Source organism: Oratosquilla oratoria, chromosome 2 (genome assembly GCF_046742065.1).
Source record: "Oratosquilla oratoria isolate Oo_2021 chromosome 2, ASM4674206v1, whole genome shotgun sequence".
NCBI lineage: Eukaryota > Metazoa > Arthropoda > Malacostraca > Stomatopoda > Squillidae > Oratosquilla > Oratosquilla oratoria.
This window is the reverse complement of record NC_134778.1, coordinates 35,750,634-35,768,133: the sequence shown is the minus strand read 5'-3', so window position 1 is coordinate 35,768,133 and position 17,500 is coordinate 35,750,634. Positions and strand designations below refer to the sequence as shown.

The following is a 17,500-nucleotide window of genomic DNA, read 5'->3' as shown; positions in this document are numbered from 1 at the left end:
TGTGTGCACTTCCACACACACACACGCAGACACACACACACACACACGTAGACCGATTCATAGCGAAGATTGGAGCTCCGAATAAGAAGGGAATTTTTCGTGGATCTCAACGTCAAGGAAGTACCTTTCTGTATTATAGGGAAGGGGAAAGCTCGTGGTGTAGTGGGAAGGTGATGAAAAAGGAGAAGGGGAGGGATTACTGAGGGAAATGGAAGGAAATTAGGAAGGGGAGGGATTACTGAGGGAAATGGAAGGAAATTAGGAAGGGGAGGGATTACTGAGGGAAATGGAAGGAAATTAGGAAGGGGAGGACTTGGTCCAGGCAGGCAGACGCCATGTAAACAAACGAGGCCCGGAGGATTTTAGTGATGAAGAAGGGATTAACAAAAATGTAAAGATTAGAAACATAGATAAGAGCAGCACAATGGAAGGTGAAGATAATAATTTCCAAAGATTTAATGGTGGGGGGGGGGAAGCCAACCCTCCCCGATTAGCAAGCCTAGAAGAAAATTGGCAAATATTGGGAGGATAGGTTCGGTCAACTAGCGCAGATCACGCAGAGAGTTGAAAAATTGGAAGAATTAGAGAAGGTGAACCAAAATCTAACTAAAGAAATAGAAGTATTAAAAAGATAGTTAAAAGAAGTAAAAGATGAGAATGAGGAATTAAAAAATAATAATAAAGAGTCATAGCAAAAGAAGCACAGGGTTAGAAAAAAAATCTAAGAGAACAACAAAATTGCATTTAATGATATAGTAAAACAGCAGATGAAAGAACAAACTGAAGACACATTCATTAAAGTGATGAAACAGAATGAGAATATAGTAAGAGACTTAGCAGATAAAAATAAATGTATAATTATATTAGGGATGGAAGAGAAGTATAATCTCAATAGGACTACAAGAATCAAAGAGGAAAAAGAAAAAGTAAACAGTGTATTAGAATTTGTTCAGGAAAATGAACCTGAGATAGGGAAACAAATAGAAGAAATGTATAGGCTCGGGAAATATAGTACAGATAAGACCAGACTAATTAAGGTTAAATTCAGGTCACAAACGACAGCAGAGAATATCTTAGCAAAAACAGGGAAACTAGCAAACAGTGAACAATATAAAAAGGTATGTATAAAAAGAAAAATAAATAAAGAGGAAAGAGAGGATGAGAAAAACAAACAAACAAGAAGCTAAGAAAAAAAAAACGAGATGAGAACAGAGTCAGAATAAGAGGAATTCTATTGGAGAGTAGTGGATATGAAAGTGAGGAAATGGGTCATAACAGAGAGAAACAAAAGGGAAACAAAAAATACAATGGAAGTAGCAGACAGTTAAGAGTGTCTTACACAAATATAGATGGATTAATAACAGGATTGAACGAACTGAATGATTATCTGAAGCAAAAAGAACCGGACATTATAGGAATTGTAGAGACAAAATTAGAAGGTCCACTACCACCCAACAGTGTAGGACATGATACATATAATTATTGGATTAGAAACAGAGAGACAAAACAAGGGGGTGGAGTTATGTTCCTGACTAAGAAGGATATAAACGTGAGGAATGTCACATATGGAAAGAACAGAGTAGAGATTATTATGATCGAAGTGGAAGACAAAGATAGGAAGAGCAAAAAGTTTGTAATAAATTATGTGCCTCCAAAAACGACCTCGTGGGAAGAGAGAGAACATAAAAATATGTTAGAAGACACAAGGATAACATTAAATAAGATAATGGAAGATGGAGGAGAATAGTTATAATGGGGACTTTAATGGCAAAGAAGTCTGCTGGGAAGAGATGACAGTAAAAGGTGGAGACGTCTCATGGGGAAATGTTCCACTTGAGATGATTATTGACCATACAATGACACAATGGATTCAAGAGAACACTAGGTATAGCAATGAAGAAGAACCATCGAGACTAGACCTAATAATCACATCAGAACCTGAAATAGTGGAAAAGATTGAATATAAAACACCAATAAGTAAAAGTGACCACATATTGATTGAACAGGAACTAAATAAGGAAAAATACATGAAAAGAAATGAACAATGTAGAAAAGGAAGATTGATGTATGAAAAAACAAATTTTGATCAAATAAGAGAATTCTTTCAAAAAGAAAACTGGGAAAATATACAAAGAGGAAACAACAGTGGAAGAGAAATAGAATATTTTGACAAAATTATAAAAAAGGAGTGGAAAAGTATGTCCCAAGACAAAAACAAGAAAAAGAATATGTAAAGTGCTGGTACAACAAAAGTTGTAGGGAGTTCAAAGACAAAAGAGATAAAGCTTGGACAAAATAAAAATACAAAAGACCTGAAAAATGGGAAATATATACTAGTTGTAGAAATGAATATGTACAAGTGTGCAGAGAGGAAAAGAGAAAATATGAAAAAGATGTCATAGAAAAGTGTAAAGATAAACCAAAACTATTTTACAGATTTGTAAACAACAAACAAGAATTAGAGAAATTACGACAAGGAGGAGTTGAATACACAGAGGAAATAGAAATGGCAGAAATTATGAACAAGCATTTTAAATCGGTGTTTACAAAGGAGAACATACAACCTGGTGAGATCGAATGGGAAGAGAAAGTCCCCCCTATGAAAGAAATAGAAGTAACAAGGAATGAAAAAATGAAACACTTGAGTAATCTTGATGTCAGAAAATCGCATGGACTAGATGAAATAGCAAACTGGATTTTGAAAGAATGCAGGAATGAACTGGCAGACAAAATACATAGTATAATAAACAGTTCCTCGAAAGAAGGAAAAGTTCCAAAATATTGGAGAAGAGGAAATATAGTACCTATATATAAAGGGGGAAATATAGAAGACCCTACTAACTATAGACCAGTCTCTCTTACAAGTACAATAGTAGATGGGTAAGGCATTTAGAAAAACAAAACAAAACAACGTGCTAAATCCAAGTCAATTTGGATTCAGATAAGGACGATCACGCGTCACCAATTTAATATGTTTCTATTCAAGGCTAATAGATATAATACAAGAAAGAGATGGATAGGCTGATTGTGCATTTCTAGACCTAAAAAAAGCTTTTGACAAAGAACCACATAAGAAGTTGCTTAAGAAATTAGAAACTGAAGGAGGAATACAGGGCAGACTGCTTAAATGGATGGAAGACTTTTTGCAAGAAAGAAAAATGAGAGTAGTGATAAGAGACAAACACTCTAATTGGTATGAAGTAATAAGTGGTGTTCCACAAGGAACAGTTCTGGGTCCAATAATGTTTGCTATATATATTAATGGTATGTATGAAGTAATTGAAAGTTATGTGAGCTTCTTTGCGGATGATGCAAAACTGTTGAAAAAAGTGAACACTTAAGAAGATTGTGAGTCACTACAGAGTGATCTAAATAAAGTATGGGAATGGAGTAGAAAGTGGGAGATGGAGTTCAATACTAATAAGTGTAGTATAATGAAATTTGGAAAAAGAAAGAAAAAAAAATAGTATGATCATATAAATTGGGAGAATAAGGAATAAAAAAAGTAGAAAATGAGGACATGGGAGTCATTATTATGAATAATATATCCCCTGAGAAACATATAAACAAGATTTTTGGAGAAACTTATAATTTAATAAGAACAATCAAAGTGGCATTTATATACCTGGATGAAGAAATGGTGAAAAAAATACTAATCACTTTGATAGGACCCAGACTGGAATATGCAGCGACGATATGGTCACTAAGTACAAAAAATGTATAACAAAACTTGAAAGAATACAAAAAGCAATTACAAAATTGGCACCAACACTCAAAACTATCATATGAAGAGAGACTAGCAAAACTTGAGCTACAGACATTAGAGCAAAGAAGAGAGAGAAGAGATTTGATAACTATTTATAGAATCATGAAAGGCATAGAAATTATTGATAGAGAGGATCTAATAAAATGGGATGATAGAAATACAAGAGGACACGGAAAGAAAATCAAGAAAGACAGTTATAGAAGAGACCTGAAAAAGAACAGCTTTCCCCACAGAGTAATAGACATTTGTAACAAATTAGATGAGAAAGTGGTGTGTGCAAAAACAATACATGAATTTAAAAATAGTTTAGATAAAATGAGATATGAAGACGGGACATCACGAGCATAGCTCCCCTTCCCGTAAAATACAACTAAGTAAATACAACTAGATAAATACACACACACACACACACACACACACACGACTCGGTGGCGCGGTTGGTAGAGCGCTGGGCTGGGAAATACGGTGGTGCTCACAGTAACTGGTTCGAATCCTGCCCAGGGCCAAAATTATTTCGGTATCGCTGCGCTTCGGGTCGTTACTCTGACTCTCGTGGGCGGGGAGTTGGGTGTGTGTGTGTGAAAGGTCATAGCATTACCCATAGATCGGTCAAACGAGCTCTGAGCTCTCTTCCAGGAGGGAAATAGCTGTCGATCACGAGTCCAACACGTGATCGAAAGACCAAGGTGAATACACACACACTATTAGACAAAGAAACAGTGTATGCCATCACTATTCAAGATTTTAAGAAAAAAACTTGATGCTGAGAGATACAAAGACGGGCCACCGGTGACGAGCATAGCTCCCTTCCCGTATAATAGGACTAGGTAAATACACACACACACACACACACACACACACACACACACACACACACACACACACACACACACACACACACACACACACACACACACACACACACACACACACACACACACACACAGGAATTGGGGCCGCAGATTAGTGATTTTTCTTATCCTCGGAAATCAGAAAGATTTCGGGTTACAAGACTTATGTAGCCTCGGTGGCTGAGAGGGTTAAGGCACTGTAAAGTTATATTACCGATGGCTGGGGCAGTAGGTTCGAATCTTACACACGACTGTCATAAAAATGATTAGATTAATGTCGCTGTCACTAGCAAATTTCTCTCGTAGTTACAATGGCGAATCGTGGAAGGGATTTGTTCCTGTCCTTACCCGCTCCCTCGAGTGGGCTTGGGTCTTGTGTAAAACAGGAATTGGGGTCGCAGATTATTGGTCTTTCCTATCCTCGAGAATCAGAAAGATTCAGGGTTACAAGACTTTTGTAGCCATGGTGGCTGAGAAGGTTAAGGCACTGTAAGGTTATCTTACCGATGGTTGGGGTAGTAGGTTCGAATCCTACATGCGACTGTCATAAAAATGATCACACACACACACACACACACACACACACACACACACACACACACACACACACATACACACACACACATATATATATTGTAGTTGTAGACTACATGTTGTATAAGACTATTGTTTCGAATCTTACACTAGGTGGTGTTTTCGTTGTTCGCAATAATCAAAGGAGGACACGGAAAAGAAGAGGACACGGAAAGAAGAGGACACGGAAAGAAAATAAAAAAAAACAGCTATAGAAGAGATATGAAAAAGAACAGCTTTCTTCACAGAGTAATAGGCATTTGGAACAAGTTAGATGAATTTAAAAATAGTTTAGATAAAATGAGATATGAAGACGGGACACCACGAGCATAGCTCCCCTTCCCGTAAAATACAACTAGGTAAATACAACTAGGTAAATACACACACACACACACACACACACACACACACACACACACACACACACACACACACACACACACACACACACACACACACACTCACACATATATATATACATATTGTAGTTGTAGACTACATGTTGTATAAGACTATTATTTCGAATCTTACACTAGGCGGTGTTTTCGTTGTTCGCAATGTTCAAAGGAGGAATAGACGGAGAGATCAGGTGAATGAAAAAAAAAAAAAAAACCAGGAATTGAGATTTCGGTACCTGGCTCAAAGTATTTCCAAATGGGGGTAGTGCACGGTTCCTAACATGGAGACTTATGGACTCCTGTCGTTTGTTATGAAGGGTAGTTGTGACAAAGGAGTTCCTGTAATATCTGTAGAAATTCACTCTGTTCGAAATCATTCACTTCTAGGGGATCGCTCGGGATCTGTAAATGCGGCATTGCCTGGGTTGCTTGTTCACACTTCCGAAAAGGGTGAGGGTCTGTAGATGATGTCATGGTTTGGTAGGCAGTCGGAGCAAAGGATTGGGTGTCCGTGAAACCCATGGTCTGGTGGGAAGGAGGGATAGTGAGTGGCAGGGAAGATAATCCCTTACTTTCGTGTGGATGACAAGGTGGGGTTTCGTGGACACAAGATGCCATAGGCGTGCTGAGATAAGTGACATCAGAGTTATGAAGACTTGTGGGTTGGTGGGTCAAAGAGGTCACAGGGACTTCCTCAGGAAAGTGCATCGTGTCATTTGGTGAAGAGGTACAACCAGTTGAGGACTTGGTCTGATAAGAAGACGAGGTCATGTGATCTTGGGTAAGGGGGACTATGGGTTGATTGGTAGGTAAATCCATAGGTAGGTCAGGGAAGAATAAAGGTTGGTGCGCAGAGGAAGTTGTGAATTGATTCGTAGGAAATCCTATGTCTTGTTGCTCAGAAGAGTAAACTTCGTAGGAGTAAACCAGTGGCTGAATATTGGTCAATGCATCGTCTGGAAGATCCTGCGTGAGCTGAGTTGTCGTGGAAGGCAAGGGTGTGTTGGCGGGGAAGGAAGAGGTAATGGAGTATTGATACGGGGGTGGTAGCTTTGTGGGGACGGGGACCGAGCTAGCTGGCATAGAGGGAGAATTTCTTGGTATGGAGGGTGAGTCGGGGGAAGGGGAGCCGTGAGAGGCAAACAGAGGGTTGTCGTGACAAGAGGGGATGAAATTAGGGTGTCTTGGTCCAAGGTACGGGGGCGGCGGAGGTCGTAAGGGGCTACCCTCGTCAGGGTAACCGGGCGTCCAGACAGGGTTCTGCATAGGAACGCTTGAGAACGTGTTTTTTCCATCGAAGGGGTAATGGTCGGTCATAGATGTAGGGACGTCTCTTAGAAAGCAGTGGGAAGAAGAATGCCAGTCGTGGGAAACGTCGTCGTTGAAGACTTGACGGACGTTTCCGTCTGTCCTGGGCGTGGGATATGAGGCTGAGACCACAGAACTTCTAGGAATTCGTGTAGCTGTGGAAGAAATATAGATAAATAAATAATTAATTAAATAGATAAATATATAGAAAAATAAATGAATAAATAAATAAATAAGTACTACTAAAAAGAGACAGGCTTATAAGAAATATAAGTGCTCGGGCGCATCTAATGACCATGAAAGTTATATATTAATACAGAGAAAAAAAAACAAAAAAAAAAAAAAAACGAAAACGACCATTCGAAATGAATATCGCTGATAAATCCAAAGAGAATCCCGAAGAATTCGATAGTTACATTAGAGATAAAAAGGTTGTTAGGAATCACATTGGTCCACTCTTATCTGCTGACGGTCAACTTGAATATTCAAATGAAGGAAAGTGTAATATTTCAAACAATCATTTTAGCTCAGTATTCGTAAACGAAACACTCAAAGTGAACTCCAAACTGAAACCTGTGAAAAGTATAGGGTAAACTTACTACGGTAAATATAACAAAAGAAAAAATTAAAAGGTGGATAGAGAAACTAAAAGTTAATAAAACACCAGAGGCCTGACGGTTGGCATCCAAGAATCCTCAAGGAAATGAAAAATGAGATTGTTGTTCCATTAGAAATTATTTTCAAGAAATCCATCATATCCGGAGATGTCCCAAGAGAATGGAAGCTAGCTAACGTTGCTTCCATATTGAAAAAAGGTGACAAAAAGAAACCAAATAACTATAGGCCTATAAGTTTGACTTCAATCGTAGGAAAAATAATGGAAACTATCATCAGAGATGCTATCGAACATCATTTAGAAAGTAACCGTTTGATAAATGATAGCCAGCATGGTTTCAGACGGAAACGTTCATGCGTGACTAACTTACTCGAATTCTACAACAGTTATCTCGAATTATGACAAAAGAAACAATATAGATTTAATATATCTAGACTTTGCAAAAGCTTTTGATACCGTCACCCACGAAAGACTACTTACTAAATTAGCTTCACACGGAATAAATGGTAGCCTATTAAGTTGGACTAGTAATTGGTTGAATGATCGAAAACAGAGAGTTGTTTTAACTGGAAAAAGCTTCTAGATGGAAAAATGTTACAAATGGAGTTACTCAGGGTTCCGTTCTTGGGCCACTTCTATTCATAGTATATATAAATGATACAGACCGTGGACTAAAATCTACTGTTTCCAAATTTGCTGATAATACAAAACTGTGCGGAATGGCAAATGATCACTAAAACCAAATAGATATTCAAGAAGATTTAGATAAATTACAGCAATGGTCTGAAAAGTGGCTAATGAAATTTAACACAAGTAAATGCAAGGTAATGCACATAGGTAAAAATAACAGTAAGTACGATTACAAGTTATTTGGAAATTCGTTAACAAAAGTGAATAGTGAAAAAGATCTCAAATCGTCCAAGCAGTGTATTTCAGCCTCTGAGAAAGCAAATGAGATTCTAGGACTGATTGCGCGATCTTCTGACTTCAAAAGTCCATCTCTCATTAATAAATTATATAAATCGTTAGTTCGTCCACATTTGGAGTATGCTGTTTCCGTATGGTCACCCAATCTCATTAAAGACATTGACAGACTGGAGAAAGTACAACGGCGAGCCACAAGACTGATTCCAAATATCAAAAATAAATCATACGAAAATCGACTAAAATATATGAATCTGTTTTCCCTAAAAAGGGTAGACTTAGAGGTGACTTTATACAGGTCTTTAAAATTCTAAAGGGAATTGACAACATCAAAAGTGACCAAATTTTCTCTTTGAATGAGAATCAGACAAGAAACAATGGTCTCAAACTGTCCGGAAATAGATTCAATTTGGAAGTGGGTAGAAACAACTTTGCCAACCGTGTAGATAATGAATGGAATAAACTTCCTGCAGAGGTAGTGCAATGTAGTTCAGTTCGAAGATTTAAGAATCATTTAGCTAAACACCTAAGCAAGATGCTGTAATGATTATCATTTGTCTGTTTGATTCTCATTTATTATTAGTTATATGTCAATTTATTATTATTTACTATTTACCTGTTTGTTTATTATTTAACTATACCTATGCATTTGTGTATGTATTTTATTTGTTATTTACATTATTATAGTTTTTATTTATTCATTTTTTATTATGTAAGAGGACGGTAGATAGAGGTAAACATTTAGGTAGATAGAAGGGTAGGTGGAGAGGAATGTAAATTTTATAATCATTTTATATTCGGTTATGATACAATGGCCGACTGCAAGTTGCAGAGTTGCATATTTCGCTTACCGTCTTATATTTGTAAACATTGGTTAGGGTAGGTGCTGATGTGACTGAATGTAAACACAGAGCTCGTTCTGCTTGCGACAAATTGCTTGCGTAAACAATATTGCTTGAGACAGTATAACAGTCTTTCTGATTGGAGAAAAGGGTGGAGGAGGAGAAAAATTATTGGTGCATGGAGGTAAAGTCACGCCCTAAAAGGGTGGCACTTATTTGTAACGTTCAAAGTTATTGGATGAATTAAATCGTGACGTCGGAGCAGACTTGGCTTGGTGGATGTAAGAGGATCCCAGGTGGGAGTCCCTTGGTGTAGCTTGAATAACCAAGTGTAACTGATAGTGAAGAAAAGAGAAAAGAAAAATACGTTTAATTCACCTTCGAACTGATTAATGGAACTGGACTAAAAATTACACTACGAGAGTGGCATGGGGCCTACAGATGAAAAAGTGACTTACTGAAGTGTTAGTAGCAGTGAAGCTAACAGTGGCGGCAGCTAGGGATGAACTTCCTCCGAAGAGAATACAAAGCTGGTGCATGCAGCAAACTACAAGACTGAGGCAAGATAAGTCTACGGGTACACCAATCTACAGTGCACGCAACCATAACCACGCGGTGCACAACCACAACCACGCGTATGCTGAGTTCAAGGGACGACAAGACGAGGAACGAGGGGTCTACAACACTGCGAGCAACTACTATGAGGGGAATAAGGCAATCATCTACAAAACGATCTTCAAGGCAGTGAGCGACGAGGCTGATAAACGACGAGGCTGACGAACGACGAGGCTGACGAGGGACTTCGAGGTGACGTACGCAAGGAAGACTACGTGGAGACAGCCAAGTCAAATCAACTACTGAAGGTATGAGTATGACTAATTCAAATGTGGTGAAGCATGAAATACATACTTCAAATATCAACATCCCCAAATTCACTGGGGATGAAAACACTTTAGGAGTTAATAAGTTCATTAATTAAATAGACACATTAATTGTGAGCAAAAATATAATAGATGAAAAAAGGAAAATAGAAATTTTAAAGGAAAATATAGATCCTGAGAAGGGTAGAGCTAGGTTTATCATAAATTTCCAGCAAATGGAAGATATCAACCAATATGAAGCCTATAAGAAAGCATTCATTAAACATTTTATGTCAAAATGTGATCAGGATCCTATCAGGTCTTTGGTTAGAATGATCAAAGAAGTTAGAACAAGTGAATCAGACACAGAATACTTAGCTAGATTAGATAGATGGTCAAAAGACATGAATTCTATCTTGAAAGATTCAGATTGGATAGAAAAATCTAGTGACAAAATGAAAGTTTCTCAGGTAATAAAATTGATCACATTTGGATTGTTGAATAAAAATAGTGATGATTTAACGGAAGAAAAGCTGTATAAAGATCTCAAATCAAATATGAATTTAGGGGAGGTAGGTTATCTAATGCAAGTGTACAGTGAGACTAGAATAATAAATCCATATGTGATGACAGTGGGACAACAGAGGGACTCTAGAGGAGAGTTAAAAAAAAAAAAAAAAAAAAAAAAAACAGAATTAGGACATAGACATAAAGTTAGAAGTCCATCCAGGGATACTAGAATTATATGTCTTAATTGTTATACTTGGGGACACAAAGCACAAAACTGTTATTTGTAGAAATTGCAAGTATGAGGGTCATGATGAGTATCAGTGTAGAAACCCACCGTTCTATATGTATCACCAAAAAATAGGCCATAAAACCCATAAATGTAGAATTTTTCGTATGCACCAGGAAACAAGAGGAAAACCCCTAGACACAGAATAAGCCAATATTCTAGAACTCCCCACATATATTCAAATAAAAAGTATAGGAGTAATAGAAAGGTGAAAGAAAACTCCTTCATCAAAGATAGTCATAAACTGACAATTGCAATTGGAAGGACTTCTGTAGGACCTCTCATTGCTGGTAGTGTTCAATAAGCCTATTCAAATATTTATTGATACAGGATCTGTAGTTGAAACCAGGAGTGAAAATCTTGGAACCAATCCATTACTCATTGCAAGGAGTAAATGGAAATCAATTAAAAACATTAGGTAAGGTTGAACTAGAAGTTATCTTATATATAAATGAACATTTGCACATTCCAGTGATATTTGTAGAAGAATCTGTTTTTCCAGGAGATTTATTGATAGGATTTGCAACTATGAGAAAAGAGAACATGGTGATATGTCCTGCTGACTTAGGGGTCTTAGTGAAATCACAGTTAATCCAATTTTTAAATCAACCAGGCTTAAGACCAGTGACAGGAATCAATGAATCCCTAGATATAGACAAGAAAGATCAATTTTTTACTTTAGATAACGAGGCTGAGCGGTCCAGACCAACAGAAAATAAAGCCTCATATAGTGAACCCAACTCAGATGTTCAAGAAATCCCAGAAATTACTAATTCATCAACTACAAATGAAGCCTTGCAAATTGGGGATGGTGGCGTAATAAAGTCGACGTTATCACACTCCAGAGCAATTAACAGGATCGAAGTGCAATTGAAAGGAGTCACTGTAGACACTGAAATTGTAACCCTCCCAGAATCCATTAGATTAAAAGGTTTGAAGTTGGACTCAGGGATTTATAAGTCAAATAAGAACATGGTAGAAATATTAATTCTTAATTCTTTAAATAAAGATATAGTTTTAAGGAAAGGTACGCATATAGGATGTTTTCAGGTGTGTACCAAACCCATCAAGATTTTAAATGAGAGTAGTGAGGAGATAGAATTACCAATTTCATAAATTTGTTCAGTTCAGAAAGAACTAGAGCTAAGAAAAAATACAAGAATCAATTAGAACCTACTAATTGCCCTGAGTTGGATGAAAGTTTAGTTGCTTTGCTTGTGAAGCACAATAAAGCAATTGCTTTCCCGGGGAACGCCTTAGGCAAAACAGCTGTTTTAAAACATCAGATTAGATTAAAACCAGGAACACATTCTATTTACATACCCACCTACAGAGTTCCTCACTCTAAATTAACAATAGTAGATAAACTGATCAATGAAATGTTATCGCAGGCTATTATTGAACATGGTAAAAGTGAGTGGAACTTCCCTTTGATTTTGGTGCCAAAATCAGATGGTACTATGCGCCCAGTTATTGATTATAGGGAATTGAATAAGCACACCATTCGTGACAGGTTACCATTACCAGTAATAGGTGACATTTTAAGAAGTTTGGGAACTGAGAATAGATATTTTAGCACTATAGATATCAAATCTGCTTTTTGGCAAATAGAGTTGCATGAAGACTCACGAGAGTTCACAGCATTTTCTACTCCAACGGGACATTATGCGTTCAAAAGAATGCCATTTGGGTTATGTAATAGTCCATTGACTTACATGAGATTAATGAATACAATTCTAGATGGATTGTTAGGAAACACTGCCAGTGTATTCCTAGATGACATTTTAATAGTTTCCCAGACAGCGGTTGAGCACTTTAAGAAATTAGATTTGATATTCTCAAGACTAGTTGAAGCAGGATTGAAAGTGAAACTTGAAAAATGTAAGTTCTTGCAAGACAGTGTTATTTATTTGGGACATAAGATAGACAGACATGGACTTAGTACAGTGAATTCAAAGGTTGAAGCAGTCAAGAATTTTCCAGTTCCAACCAATGTAGACAAGGTTAGGAGCTTTTTGGGAATGACAGGATATTAGAGAAAATTTATTCAACGATATACTGACATTGCTAATCCATTAAGTTCTTTGTTGAGGAAGGACTCAAAGTTCATGTGGGGACCTGCACAACAGGAAGCTTTTGATAAGTTGAAAGATAAACTCACGAGTTCTCCAATTTTAATATTTCCAGACTATGATAAAGAATTCATTCTTTGCACTGATGCATCTGACATAGGATTAGGAGAAATACTTATGCAAGAGAGCAATGGAACTTTGAAACCAATAGCTTACACCTCAAGACTTTGTAATAATGCAGAAAGAAACTACTCTATAACAGAAAGAGAAACATTAGCAGTGATATATTCCTTAACCCATTAAACTCCGATGACAAGATGTCTTGTCATTTGGTCAAATAAACGAAAAAATCATAAAACACCAAAATGTTTGATCAAACACCAGAAAAGTATGACGTCAGTCCTCGCTTCGCTCGCGAGCGAAGCGAGGACTGACGTCATACTTTTCTGGTGTTTGATCAAACATTTTGGTGTTTTATGATTTTTTCTTTTATTTGACCAAATGACAAGACATCTTGTCATCGGAGTTGAATGGGTTAAAAGTGGCAGTTGGAACTGCCGACAAGATTGACGAGATAAACACCATATGAGGACGGAGCCTTTATTTGTACGACGTTTCGCTTATCACAGCTTTTTCAAGTACAAGTTGAGATACAAATGCTTGAGATTAAATAAGGGGAAAGGAGGGAACGGGGAGAGAAAAGGGGGGAAGGAAGAGGAGGAGGAGGAGGAGGAGGAGGAGGAGAAGGGGGGGGGGATTGGACACTGGGAAAGGATGAGAATGCTGGCCCAAACGTCCGTGGGCGAAATGTCCACAAAGGGTGGTTTAGATATTTAATATTTTGCTGGCCATGGGTATTAGGGAAATAATGTGAGGCGAGATGTTAAACATGCCCCTGTTTTGTACAATAGTGTTCGTTCCTTGAATGATTGCTGCTTCTAAACACTTCCTGCGGATTTTGTATGGTTCCCGTATCAGCAGCTCTGCATTCTTCCAGTCCATAAGATGGTTTTCCTTGTTTCTATGTGTCACACATGCATTGGTGGTGACAGCATGCCTGACGTCGTAACGGTGTTCACGTATTCGTGTATTCAGGTCGCGTGACGTTTCTCCGATGTAAACTTTATCACATCCTGAACACGGAATACGATAAACACCGGCTTTGGTGCCCGGTGTCTGGTTGTTGTGTATTTCAGAACGATAAAAGACATCACGAAGACGGAAAGACACAACAATCAGACATTAGCCAACCAATGACAGGGTTGATTAATTTTGTTTGTAGTATAGAAGAGTTAGTAACTTTAGATGAGGAAATGCTAATAAGAGAACAGAGGGATGATAAGATGTGTTTCATTAGTCAAGTCCTTGATGAACCCAAGAGGAAATCCTCCAAAACTACCAAAGGGGTATAAGATAGAGGAATTCCATTTGATTAATGGACTTTTGTATAGAAAAACAGTTGTAAGCGGGAAAGATATTTCTAAAGGTCCAGTGAATCAGTTGGTAATACCACAAACTCTTGTAAAAGAGATATTGAAGTTACTTCATGATAGTGATTGTAGCTCACACCCAGGAAAGGATAAAACTATTAGACAAGCACAACTTAAATTTTTTGAAATGTGTTCAGGTGAAAGGAAATACACCAAAACCTGCTCCTATATTTACCTATCCCATTCCACAGAAACCTTGGGAAAGAGTTCACATACATACATTGGAGTTACCTATGTCTGAGAATGGATATAAATATGTATTTGTTGCTATTGATTATTTTTCCAGATTTTATTTTACAATCCATTCCAAATAAGAGAGCAGAAACTTGTGTATAATATAGATGATTATATCTCAAATAGAATAAATACTTTCCAAAGTATTCACCAAAGAGTTAGGGAACATATGCAGGAGTATTCACAAGAGATGAGAAAGTAACAACACAAAATAACACATAAACCAGAATTGAAAATAGGAGATTTAGTCATGGTCAAACTACATTCACCCTATAATAAACTTTCATCAAGGTACTCAGGTCTATATAGGGTGATTGATTCTGCAGGTGGAAATAAATATGAAATAATAATTTAGAAAATAAGGAAGTATTGATAGGCCATTTAGATGATATGAAGAAAGTTATGTTGCAGATCTATGAAGATGATTGTTGTGATACCCTATGTATCAATTTTAATGAACCAGAAGAGTATAGGGAATATTTTAATAATATTCTTTTAGAATTGAATATTAATCTTGATGCATTTTACAGATAGTATTGATTTGACCATTTGTATGTACTTGGGATGGGAGACCTAAACTACTGGAACTTGGTGTCAGGCAGAGACATGAAGACCTTGGATCTGCTGTGGTCAGACTTGGAACCTTAAGGACCTTTCACATAAGTATTGATATGTGATATTCTTGAAGCATTAAGAGTGATTCTTTGAAAAGAAAAAAATGAATTAAGTGTGTTAACAACAATAATTGAAATGCAAGAAGAGACTCTTTACACTCTAATGTTCTTAGTGAGTTTTGCAAATATGTTTGCAAATTTTATCATATTGCAAAGTAATTTGGGAGGTGCTTCATCATTTAGACATGTATATTATTTACCATTATTCTGCTGGATTATTATTGTGCATTTTGGAGGGTTGCTTATATCTTTGATATATATATGTTTGATGTGTTTTACTGATACCATTTTGCCATTTGCAAGGTTAGATTAGCTACTTATATATATGATGATTCGCAAGTATATACTAGGGAGCCCTGTAAGAGGGTGGCAGATGTCATTCGTCGGGACGACCAGGGGTAGCTGCCGAGCCCTGTAAGAGGCCGGTAGATAGAGGTATGTAGATTTATGTAGATAGAAGGGTAGGTGGAGAGGAATGTAAATTTTATATTCATTTTATATTCGGTTGTTATGATACAATAGCCGACTGCAAGTTGCAGAGTTGCATATTTCGCTTACCGTCTTATATTTGTAAACATTGGTTAGGGTAGGTGCTGATATGACAGAGCTCGTTCTGCTTGCGACAAATTGCTTGCGTAAACAATATTGCTTGAGACAGTATAACAGTCTTTCTGATTGGAGAAAAGGGTGGAGGAGGAGAAAAATTATTGGTGCATGGAGGGAAAGTCACGCCCTAAAAGTGTGGCACTTATTTGTAACGTTCAAAGTTATTGAATGAATTAAATCGTGACGTCGGAGCAGATTTGGCTTGGTGGATGTAAGAGGATCCCAAGTGGGAGTCCCTTGGTGTAGCTTGAATAATCAAGTGTAACTGATAGTGAAGAGAATTGAAAAGAAAAATACGTTTAATTCACCTTCGAACTGATTAATGGAACTGGACTAAAAATTACACTACGAGAGTGGCATGGGGCCTACGGATGAAAAAGTGACTTACTGAAGTGTTAGTAGCAGTGAAGCTAACAATTACTATAATTTTTTTTTTGCATCCGACCTAGATATGGACCAAAATGTCTCCTGTCGGCATGCTCCGCCTTTGTAATAATTTGTAATAAATAAATAAATAAACAAACAAATAAATAGATAAATGAATAAATAATTACATAAATAAATAAATAAATAAACAAACAAACAAACAAACAAACAGGCAAATAAATAAATAAATAAACAAACAAATAAATGAATAATAAAAAAAAAAAATGTAGTTGAAAACTTGCCCTTCCCTCCCAGCTCTTATTCCTTCGTATTTATTATATATCGCCCCTTGCACAGCCTTATCAAATATTTCCTGTATCGCCTCTATTGCTCCACCTGTACGGCGCGATATAATTTTCAAGGATAGAATCACTGAATTAAATATTTTGATTTTAGTCAGATCGAGACTCAAGATACTATTATTTTCGTCATAGGTAACCGGCACTTCTATCCTTGAAGACAATTTTTTTTTCAAGTACATAGAATAAGGATAAACAAATTGGGGGAGGGGGCTCAGTTTTTCTAGAAGGGCAAATGTCCGGGGGGCAATTGTCCTGCTCCATATTTTGCCGGAGGTAGGGCCATAGATATGGTAAGGAAGAGATTGAAGGAGGGTAGCAGAGCGGATGGAGAGAAGAAACTATAATGACTGAAATTCTTATTTCTATTCTTATCGTAAAAATATGATGTGTGACCCTGGAAATTTGAAATGGTTGTGGCCAAAAATTTTGTCTTTAGAAAGCCTGGTCAAGTGGAAGCCACTGGTACTAGTGTAAAGCAATCTATAAAATATTCATTTACATGTTATTTTTAATCTCATAGCAAGTCTGACTTGTACACACCTAAAGTTTAATCTGTACTTACTTCTCACTGAATAATCGCACACTAATATGTAATAAGCATAAAGAAAGTACATTCACCATCAACTCTACGTTACACTCACCTATACTAAGTACCCACCAAAAACGCTCACTAAAACAACCACTAAGTATATACATCACCATTTACTATAAGTACTCAAAATCGCCATCTACCCACTAAATACACACACTTATACTTCTCAC

At 37.0% G+C, this 17,500-nt stretch overlaps 1 protein-coding gene across 1 annotated transcript in view; it reads right to left on the bottom strand.

Moving 5' to 3' along the window:
* Nucleotides 1-5,792: 5,792 nt before the first annotated feature.
* LOC143033872 (uncharacterized) overlaps nt 5,793-17,500 on the bottom strand; it is a 17,831-nt gene continuing 6,123 nt past the window's right edge. The window contains exon 3 of the mRNA XM_076199456.1: nt 5,793-7,051. Within this exon, the coding sequence (XP_076055571.1) occupies nt 5,898-7,051 (1,154 nt within the window). The 3' untranslated portion in view covers nt 5,793-5,897. The remainder of the gene's footprint in view (nt 7,052-17,500) is intronic.